Source organism: Opisthorchis viverrini (genome assembly GCF_000715545.1).
Source record: "Opisthorchis viverrini unplaced genomic scaffold opera_v5_338, whole genome shotgun sequence".
NCBI classification, from domain to species: Eukaryota; Metazoa; Platyhelminthes; class Trematoda; order Opisthorchiida; family Opisthorchiidae; genus Opisthorchis; species Opisthorchis viverrini.
In genome coordinates, this window is record NW_008751996.1 from 421,503 (window position 1) to 432,516 (window position 11,014).

At 42.2% G+C, this 11,014-nt stretch overlaps 1 protein-coding gene across 1 annotated transcript in view; it reads left to right on the forward strand.

Annotated features, from left to right (window-relative positions):
- Positions 1 to 2,762, forward strand: part of T265_10151 (hypothetical protein) — a gene marked incomplete at both ends in the record, with an annotated part of 33,680 nt that extends 30,918 nt beyond the window's left edge. Inside the window, one exon of the mRNA XM_009176438.1 lies at positions 2,324 to 2,762. Within this exon, the coding sequence (XP_009174702.1) occupies positions 2,324 to 2,669 (346 nt within the window). The remainder of the gene's footprint in view (positions 1 to 2,323) is intronic.
- Between the last annotated feature and the right edge of the window lie 8,252 nt (positions 2,763 to 11,014).

An 11,014-nucleotide genomic window follows, 5' to 3' on the forward strand; every position in this document is an offset into this window, starting at 1 on the left:
CAAAAACCATATGTTGTTTAGTGTAGCAAAGTGCACACAGGACAGACATGTCCATGTGTTCCGATTTGCATCTTAGTAAGCCGTAAGTGACACAAGGTGTGCCAACTCACCGGAAAAGTACGTTGAACTACTCGAATGGTTTGGACCTTTTACGTAATTTCACCCATATTTTGACAATATAATTAAGTCAAATACAATGTGAAAACCACTGATCAAAGTTAAATTGCGTCATACCGCTAAACAGATCAAAAGAGGCTAAAACAGCTAATGATGTTCTACTATCATGAACTTATTCTAGGCGGTAGGTAACTTCCTCACACCTGCAGCGATCTCAATGGAAATCATTGTAAATGTGCCTCCTGAAGAATATTGCCAGATATCCAGGTTTTTGCGATCGGAAGATTTTAATTATGGACTAATAGGGGAATCTGGATCTAAGAGGCTTCCGCTTCCTTCCAAACGGTTAAAGGTCATCCTAAAAGACTTTTCAAATCCCACCGCACATGTTTGTGTTATCCGAGTGAAATCGGGGAGAAGTACCTCCAGAAAAAAATTATGTCGCACTATTAATATCGCTTGTAATTTGAACTACTTTATGCATAATATCACGTACCAGTTTCAACACTTTTTTACTGTCACAGTGCATAGTTTGCACAGTTGTTCGTCGATGGCGCAAATACAATTTTTTTCAAGTAAAACTTCAGCTGTTACCTTCGGACCGAACCCAGGGTATACATTATTGTGACAGCTTCTTGAGTAATATATCGGCATCAGATTGCGTAACAGGTGGTAAGGTAAGTGTAACCTTTTGTCTACTCAAGAAGCAACTATAAATTACAGTCGAAATAGAGTCAAACTGTAACCAAGGACTTTGGTAGCCAGTCCACAAGCTTACAAGAACCCTTTAGAATAAGTGACCTATATTTCTGAAAAAACGTTGGCATCTAGAGAAGGCAGAAATTTTGTGGACACATGGCTGCAAGAATGCTACATGATTGTCCATATACCAGTTAAAAAAGACAGTACTACTAGTTGTAGTCAGTTCACTGGCTGTCTGATGTTTATTCACAAGTTTGACGAAGACTTCTTGACAGAAGTTATCTTCATTGTCCTTCTTGAGTTTATTGGGTGGGCCAGTTTCCGAAATCCCATCAACCTCAAGTAGTTTAACTTCAATGAAAATAATTCGCTATCTTCTAAATCGCCTTGACTGTAATGCGAGGAGTATCTTGTTCAATACAGTTGAGTAGTGAATCCTCTGTTAACAAGTGAGTGTTATATCTACAGGTCACATCACCGCCTTAGACAAGAAAGAGGGAATTTTCATGAACGTACTTGGAAGTTGGCGACCGTTTTTTGATCTGTAAATTTGCAAAGCGTAAAAAGTCGTCCGTGTTTTAAAGCAGTTTCGGAAATGTATTCAATATCTGGCTTTTATTTCGACAAGAAAATCCAGTTTTGTTAGTTCACACTAGTTTAACTATCGCAATTTCAGCCTTTTTCGAGCTTTCCTGCTAATAACCAATTCCCGCACGCTTGTTTGTGTTTGAATAAATGTCTTAATTGGGAGACGAACGCAGTACGGCGTAAACATCATACGGACCGTAAGACATATGATGACAGCTAGGATGACTGATTTCAAGACAGCCATTATACATGCTGAAAAGCCGTTCTTCAGGTTCAAGTTTTTTGTGCTTTATCATAAACGTGGTGTACTTTTCAAAAGAGTAAACCAATGGTTCCTTGTCTACATATTTATACTGCCATTCAGTCATGGAATGATCTCTGCATTATTACTCTGACACGTCTTGTTCTCCGATTTTATACTTGCACGCTGTTTACCTCTGTTCTTCCGCAATTTAAATGCTTTCAAAAAAGTTATTTCTCCAAAACGTTCGTTGCTTTTCAAATATCAGCTAAAGCCCTTGTCATCTGGAGCTTTCCATTAAGTTAGGTTTACGCATTCTTCTAGTCAGTCTCAATCATCATTCATTGAGCTTGTGTTTGTGTATTCTGTATTATAGTGCAAGTGAACAAATAGGTTTTTGAAATTCAAAAGATCGATTCAAGTAAGAATCTCCCACTATTGTGGGAAAAAGTTTTCCACGGCACATCCAACGTGTTTTAGACCTGTACTTTAACAGCGCGGCAATCAAGGTATAATTTGTATCCTTCTGAAGCACACAAAGCAAGGAACAAAACTTGTTACGGTCAGTAATTTGGGTTCTATTTCACTATCAGCCACTACGGAGAGTAACATTGTAAGCACCTTTATTATAGTATGCCTTGTACTACTCTACAATTGCTTTATTTCCTTCTCTAGCTATCCAAATATGACGTATAACCTGTATCTTTCGTGCATCGTGACCGTTTGCTTTCTAATTCTCACGTGCAAAACTGACCCTCTCGGTGTTGAGAAAGAATGGGGTCCTAACTCATATTCCGCTGAACTCGAAGATGCAGACTTGGAAAAGCGTTTTTTACTATCCCTGCCACGCCCAAGACAACGTCGCTTTTTCCTAGGATTGCCAGTTATGAAGAATAGAGCGAGAAGAGTGGGCAAACGAACTGATGAACCAGACTATGATGAATACGATGCAGAACGAGGAGGACCGTTGAGCTTCAGGAAACGGTTCTTACTGGGACTTGGTAGCAGGCGCCATCCATGAATTCCAATTGCTCCTGGTTCCTTAGAAAAATCGGGATTGATGTTCCATGTCGACATGTCTTGTTTGTTCATTCAACAAAATATATAACTGCTTGTGTATTCGTGAATCGTTCTACGAAATTACTGATGGGTCACTCAAAGGCTTGCAAAAGGCCTCTACGGTAAACTGAAGTCGTTGGAGCGGTGGACTCAAAGGTAATCAGAATCACTGTTTATTTGAAAACACTTTTCACCAAGCTGCTACCTGTTGTGAGATGAAAGCTAATCCAGAAACCTACTGTGAATTTTGTTACGGTTGTTGAGTCTGCAAGTCTCTCGTTGCCCAAATTGATCGATTGCAGTTTCGGTCCACACTGTTACAAAACCTTTTTGGGGAGAAGAAACGGTTTATTTCCGTCACAAGACCTATTTATTATTGCATTTTCCTTTTACACTAAGCATTTTGCATGATACAGCACTTGATTGGGGATCAACCTGTTGGTTGTATATGCCCTCCAAATTATCCAGATTCGGCTAATACGGTCTCACAATCTAACTACCGACTGGCTGAATAAATGTGATAGCATGCTTCTGACTAAGTTCTCTCGGAAGAAGCCACCGAACAGGTAGGACATCATTGTCTCAGCTATGGCAGGTAAATGAAAGCAAGGGTGAAACATGCACGAATAACTGCGCTGGAGCGATGATACCACCACCTGTTCGGGGACGGTCTGTTCATTCCATTGAGGTGTCAATTTTTACTTAGTTTGGTGAAACTCTTTCTGTGAGCTATATTCACCCATTTACGATATGTATTCGAGTGCAGTGGCGGATTTTGAGCCCTTGTTGACTGACTAAGGATGGAGTATTTGAAAGCCTTCCTGTTGTGCCTGATTGTGATACATACCTGCATATTTCTAGGAAACAGTTGTATTCAATAATTCGCACACACTGTTAAAATAATAGTAAAGCTAACCGTTCAGCTGTAACACGCTTTCGATGCCTAGCTGCCATGCCAACCGAACGAAGCACGAGGGGTGGGATACTGCCAGGTTGCCCAAGCCTAAACAGGGAAAGTCGAGAGGCAGAGGTCGGGTTCGAACCACCGATCTTCGGATCAGTCACGCTCTAACCACTGAGCCATCTCTTCCTTTTGAACCATCCCGTCCCCTGAGCCGTCTTGTCTATTAACCAATATTATATGAAGTTCGGGGGAATTTTCATCAGTGGCATGTGGTGCTAAATCAATGAACGTTATAGAACCGTATCTTGCAACGTAGCGTAATACGCACTTTTAGGCGGCAGCCACGGTGTCCACAAAAATAGGTCTGGTAGGTACTTCTAGACCAATTTCAATATTAATCACCTCCAAAGCTGCACATCATGGGTCTTGTGGTCGTATTCTATAGGCAATTAACTATCGGATCCTACATAACAAATGCTTTGCCGTCCTTTAACTGTACGGTTCCTTCATTCAATTATTTGATATAGCGTTGCATGCGTTTTCCCCTCACTAAAGCCATCCGACAAAACGAATTGTTCAACAGGCTGTTCAATAATCGAATAAACTGAGACGGGTTTTTGCAACAACCTTTAGGCTCAAGTGCTCGCACTTTACGCCCAAACAACATGATATATGGCCCATCGATCCAGTTTAGCGGAGGGGTTAACCACCGACGTTGGACACCTAATCGATCATATTTAGGTGTCAATCCTACTAAAAGGCAGCTTCCTTCATCAACTTTAAAAGCAAGCATCTTCGTAAACACCCGGTAGTTCGAAGATAAAAATGATGCACTGAAGATAATGTGTCATTATAGTAATATTTTGAAGTGAAGATTTTACAAACACCAACCGGAAATCATGCCAGAGACACTCACTTATGTTCCAACTTCTGGATGATCACAGTATAAGTGCCTTCAGTAAGTCTTTTATCCGGTGAGAGACAATCCTATCATTAAATCTTTCTAAAGTTGTCCTTAATTTACAGAAAATAACACTAATGCAGATAGTGCCAAGTCATCAAGCGGTATTCAGGTATTAGATGTGACTTTCCACGCGGTCTCCAGAGGCTTACATCGTGGTGGTAGAATGTTGACCACCCACTTCTTGAGAGTCCGTCCTCTGAATATAATGCTCTTCAAAAAATATACCTGGCCCATGAGGAGTGCTTTGGTAGCGAAATTGAAGAAAAAACTGCTTTAATCGACACTGTAAGGCAGTTCAAAAGATAAGACAGATTGTACATAGAATAACTTCTAATAAATCTCTTCAATTTCCCTAAGGAGATAAAATATAACAAAGCTCTCTTTCTAAGGACCACCTACGGAGGATCGCCAGAGATGACGTCTTTCAGTGGCTATTCTCCTCTTGGGAAGGTTAACCGCTGGCAACACTGACAAATAGTCATTCAAATGTGGTGCCGTTTTAATGGCGCTGTTTGCAGAGCAAGAAAATTGTAGTTTTGTGACAAACGAATAAAAATCATGGAACAAATTTGAGGATGTGAAGTCATTTTCAAGATATTCATAGAATCCTTGAAGATGTTGACCTGTAATTATCAATATTCCCGATGAGACCATGGGTGGCACCTTATGGATAGTTTCGCCAGTTAGGTCTTTCGAAAAAGACGTCAAGCACTGACAGAGGTCACCTATGGGGAATCTCTGCAGGTAATCAGTAGATAGGGAACTTTACCACTCTGTCTTACCGTAGGAACAGTACGTCAACCATCGGACAGATGTGATCGCTTCTAATGATCTGACTTTTCAAAAGGGCATAGTTGTACTGTCGAGGTAGATTACTTTGAACAGTTGATTACAAATAGCCCCTTATGTTAAAAGAAGATTACTGGTGAATTACGCGTCACAGGCCAAAACAAATTGGTTTTTGATTGTCGGCCTTCCATAAGTGTGATGGCTGCAGAAATAACACAGATGGTTGACAGACGAAATATTACATCAGCGGCTTCAGGTTTTGACAATCGGTTTAAGGTGAAACTTTGATCTGGGATAGAGCTGATGATGCCATCTGTCAAGCATTTGACGTAATTAATTGTGCAGACTTAACACAGCCTTAGAAATCGAGGACACGTCAATGGGAACAATGTCCGCAGGTGAATCGAGACAACTGCGTGAACCCAAACCAGAGTGTCCAGTGCAATTCCAGATGGCGCTAGTGAGGCTTCACGACTACCACCGACACAATCTCCGTGGATAATAAATGCGCTCTGTATAAGATCTTGTTGCACGCAAGGATTCATGAAGATAGATATAAAATAGCTCAATGTCTTTAATCTACCGCACTTCCCATAATTAGAACCCATGGAACGCCCATCATTTTCTCGTACGGTGGCTGGAAGATACTTTTCTGAAGAAAGACCACCACTTCCCAAATAGAACCGATTGGACTGCTCCTCTGAGTGATCTTTTTTGCCGAGACCTGTGTTATACATTCTAAACCAAAGTTGCTTCAATTTTGATCCCTTCAAGTTCAGTCTCGTAAGAAATGTCCAAGACGAGCACAGGGACGAAAAACAACGCGCTCTTATGATATGGAGATATAGTCGTGTTGTGAGAAATGTAAGGACGATTAACAATTTCACGTCTCCAGAAGCAGCGCCTGTCCTCCGCTGAGGAAAGGCAGGTAACAAAAGTCTCTCCGAACGCTGGACATAAGCAAGTATTTGTCTTCAGGGACGGTGTGCATAAAACTCACTACCAATAAGCCAAAACGCGAAATTGTCCGGAGACTACGGAGCGCATATAATAAAGTATAAAAAACAAAATGCCGAAAGCCAAGAAACTTTGTCCCACCGTTAAAAATGCGCATTTCACAACTCTCAACCGTAATAAAAACCCGCGACATCCTTACTAGTAGTTGAAGGCTAAACCGTCCGACTCTGAACTGCCGATTTGCAGTTTGACTAACTTGCACTGAACCTGAACACGGGAAACACCCCAAGGGGATGCGATGAGGAGAATGTGCCACCACTCAGTCTAACGGTGAAAAAGTGAAAGGCATGAGAATTGACGGGTCGGTTGGAGTGAGCAATTGTTCTGAGAAAAGCGTAAGATGGACTGAGACTGACATCCTTCAGTGCATGACTGTCTGATGGACCAGCCTAACAGGCAACACAACGGGCTTGGCGGATGGAAGTCACTCATCTGTCCAGCGTTGTGGTGTTCGGGCATCCCCTCCATTCATAGCGGATGCCAGATCCGGTCGACCACGAACTTCACTTTAATTAGGTGTTTAAGGCAGTGTACTGATTGGAAAAAGAAGGGCTCGATAAGACTCTGTTGAAGGTGACAATAAACATACGTTGTTTGTTGTGGAAAAGTAAATACTGACGTAGTGTGGAGCCTGCTTCGATTACTTTGCCTGCGAAAATGTCCTGCACGCTAAATGATGTGCAGGTAAATCGCCTTAGAAATAAGAATTCCAGCAATAACCGTCGACATTACGGCCCTTTCTAGAATACGAAATAAGAGAGCCAGGCGAGCAACACAACAATGTCACTATACCTTATTGGTCGTTCTTTCGCAGTGAAGAAACTACTGGGTTTATCCGCAATCGGAAATCCTCTTGAGAACAGAAAAGTCAGACAAAAGAAGCCCATTTCAAACTGTTTTGCTCCTGAAAGTGGGTTGGCTTTTTAGGGACACTGTTAGGACAAATAGCAAAGTGGAGAACCTGGATAGCTCTGGTTATCCCCCAACAGCCATGTAGGATCGAGTCTAGAATGAGAGTCATGCCTTGCGCTTCAGTCAGTAAAAGCGGAATACCATAATTTACTGGTTTTCACAGAGTCAATAAGCTAGTCATTGAATGTGACGATGCTCGGTTCTATTAACCCTTGCAGAACATTTTCAGAGGGAAACTCGGTCTCTTACACTGGTGCGTCTTGTTCCTTCTCACTGACCAACCAAGGTTGGCGGTGCATGTACGGTTTCGTGCGCTTAAGGTGTACTGGGTTTTTTCAGGGCGTGTGGAATGGTTAAGGATGCCATGGAAATTTATCTGTCCGTTGCCCTCGGGTTTAGCAGTAAATTGGAAATTCGTATAAAATGAGATAAAAATGTTCAGAATGTCGGTATGATTGACATTGTCAATGACAGGTACAATCACGCCGACCGTACCGTGTAATTTTCCCAAAGAGTATCCTTAGCTCTAGAGATTTGAGTTTACCCGCGTAATAATCTGTTGAGAGAAGATCCGAGGGAGGTTTCATTGCAAGTCCATCTTTAAGTCGGCGGATTTCACTGTTGAATCCAGAGCGAGCATTGTGTGTGGCAAGTTCTTTTGCGTGTGGGACACGGATGCCGAAATGTTTGCCAGTACACTCAGTCACAAATATTGTCTGTCTTCATGTCAAGGGGAATATCAACACAAAATGACAAAGTCGAGTGACAGCATGTGGTGTTTTTTCACTTATAACTCATCCAGCTGATTACCAAAACAGAGTGTATTTGAAGTCGTGAATTATCGCTTCTTCTGATTGATTCTAGTAGGCCAGCTAAACACTTAACCAATGAATGTTAATTACAACTGAGGATGACCCGCTGTTCAGTTTTGGTCTGCAATCCACAATTCACATTGCGCAATAGTATCTGAATTTGAAATCGTGTGTGATATTGTCCCAAAAGTAAGCGAGAAAGTTGGCTAACCACATGGGGGAACCGTCAGGTGCGATAAATTATTTAAAACTCGTTCATCTGCACTCAGAAAATTCAGCCAGGTCAGTTATGTCTGATTGTTGTCAGCGTACAAAACGGAGATTTCCATAACGAGCATCATTCTGAGGCAGAAAGCAAGTGGATTTGTAGACGAAGCTGGTTAATATCATTTTCATGCCAGCAGTGGGTGGTGCATGAATTTCGATTACGACCCAACAACGGTTCAAGACCCCTCAGCAGTGAATCTGTAGAGATCCCTGCCCACTCAAACTCTGACCGAGTTACTCGCATTCTAACCACATGTGATGGGCATGAGCCAAATGGCATAATCACTTCCGATCATCCTAGCTTATTTTTTACACATCTCCAACAGCAACTCTTGTGCAGAATTGCGGAACCTGTGTGGAAGTGAAACTATCAAAGAAGTGTACCACTGTGTTTCTGTGTTGTAGTGCCGTCAAGAAGGGGGTACCACATGTGACTATGAGCGAATATAAGAGTGCATGAGGCCTTACTAATCCGAGCACTTTCAAGCCGGATATACAGAACTAAGCCGATAAGAATGTCAGATTTATCTGAGAAATGGCTCCATCAGGTAAAGTCAAAATTGACCCACTAAAATCTACTAATGCTAGATACCATACGTCCAGCTGTTCGTCTGAGCTGGCACTTCTACCTCCAGACTAATCTTCCAATCCAAAATCAGTAAATGCAAGAATCACCCAGTTCATGAAAGTGGATTACGGGGGACAGCTCCTGATGAACGTTTCTCGCTTAGTGGAGAGTAGCAGCATTTGGAGGTCGATCATCAGTCGAGTTAGTGAATTTTTCGCACACATCCATCAAGTTGCTTTGTACGCCGTTTTGTTGATGGAGAAGGTTCTGGATTGTCTATCTAGTGTAATAATCTTTGTTTATTTGGCGAAGACTCCGGTAGACCGACTACATTCCCCAACCCTGCTGCTGAGGTGAATACGAACTTCGAGACTGTAGATTTTCAATCAGTTTTGATGAACCTGACACTAGGAAACATTTGCAAGCTTTTAGGTTAATGGTTCCATAAATTACGTAGGACGCAGGAGGAGGTGAGCCGGCGGAGTCAGATTATGACAATGAGTGCTGCAATCTACACTAATTCCCTGTTTCTAAACTTTGAAATACAATAGCATTGAGGTACACCCGTAAACATAGAACATGTTCATAAGGACTATATGTCATAAGAAACGAAGCAAAGGCGAAACAGACCGTCTTGGACACTTCGCTGTATTGACATCTTTACCCTAGATGTCATGTAGCTTTTCTAGAAGTTGGACGCTCTATTAGGTTTATTAGGTATTTTCGATGAGCAAAGCAAACCTCAAAGTAAAATAGCTTCATTTTTTTGGGCATGGCTGTTTCGCGAAAGACCACTGTATTTTTGAAAATGCAAGTACGTTTTTCCACCACCATGTCCTGAAGTGAGTCAGATGACCGCCAGATTGATGCATTGACAGAATGCTCGCCAAACGAGGTGTATCAGAATGTCGAGACCGTATCAATGTTTGCAAAGCCAGAAAATGTACACTTGTTCACTAAAAGTTAATCAACTGCTGCTGCCGAATTAGTTTATCACAAGACCTGGTATTCAGGACCGACTAGCGTCACACGCTGTTGGGATATCTAGTTAGCTCTCTCCCCAAGTACTCTGAGCTGTATTCAATTCATATGCTAGTTTGTGTGCGAAAGTTCAACAACTCTACCGGAACACGCAAAGAGCTCCCACTACTGCCTTAAAGAATCAAGAAAAAGGAAACTTCCTGGATTCCAAACAGCAAAGGCCAGAAAGTTCAAAGACGAGGGTCGCCCGGACGAAAACAAGTGACAGGGAGCAGAAGGCCAGGTTCAAATCACGTGGTCGCTAATCAATCAGGGCTCAGGAAAACTGAACAGCTCGACGTGCAACCAATCGTAACTGAAAGTCAGCACCGGCTAGCGCCACATATATTGGTACATACGCATCACCACTCAACACACGACGGACGCACGATTGCACTCCACTCCGCACCGTAACAACTCACTGGTGACTGACGATCAAACTTTGCAACCAAATTACTCAGCTCACCTCAGTGAAAAGGCCGAAGATCATTTTCACTTCTACCGGTCAGTTTATCTGCCGTTATCGTTATTGCTTTTCATGTAGGTCCATCAAATAATCATGTACTAAAAGTTGCTCCTTTCAGCTCACCGTACGCTTTTCACAGAACGCTAGTTTACTCCACTCCAGACCACCCCACTACTATTGGTTAGGGGGTCGCGGATTCGAGTCACCTTGGTGATTCGTGGGATGCACAGTGGTGCTGATTTTGAATAAGGATTGAACAGCAGTACAGTGCTTCCTGGCTCTTTGGATAAGACTGATTCAACCACTGGACATATTCTCAACTGATAATTCCCAAATTTCCGTGTGCTATTACCACGCAGTTACCTGGTTTCTTATTCGAATCGGCTAATGCGTAGATGAGGTGTACAGTTAGTTTCTTCACGTCGCGTGCGGAAAAGTCGGATTATGCCGAATATATATTGTTTGTGTGGTCGGTTTGGTGTTCCAAACGATGACATCCGATGTTGATCCAGGCAGCGGGTTTGCCACTTTTCGTGCTGGGAAAACATTGATAATTTACCATTCACTCATTTTAACACAAGGACGTCT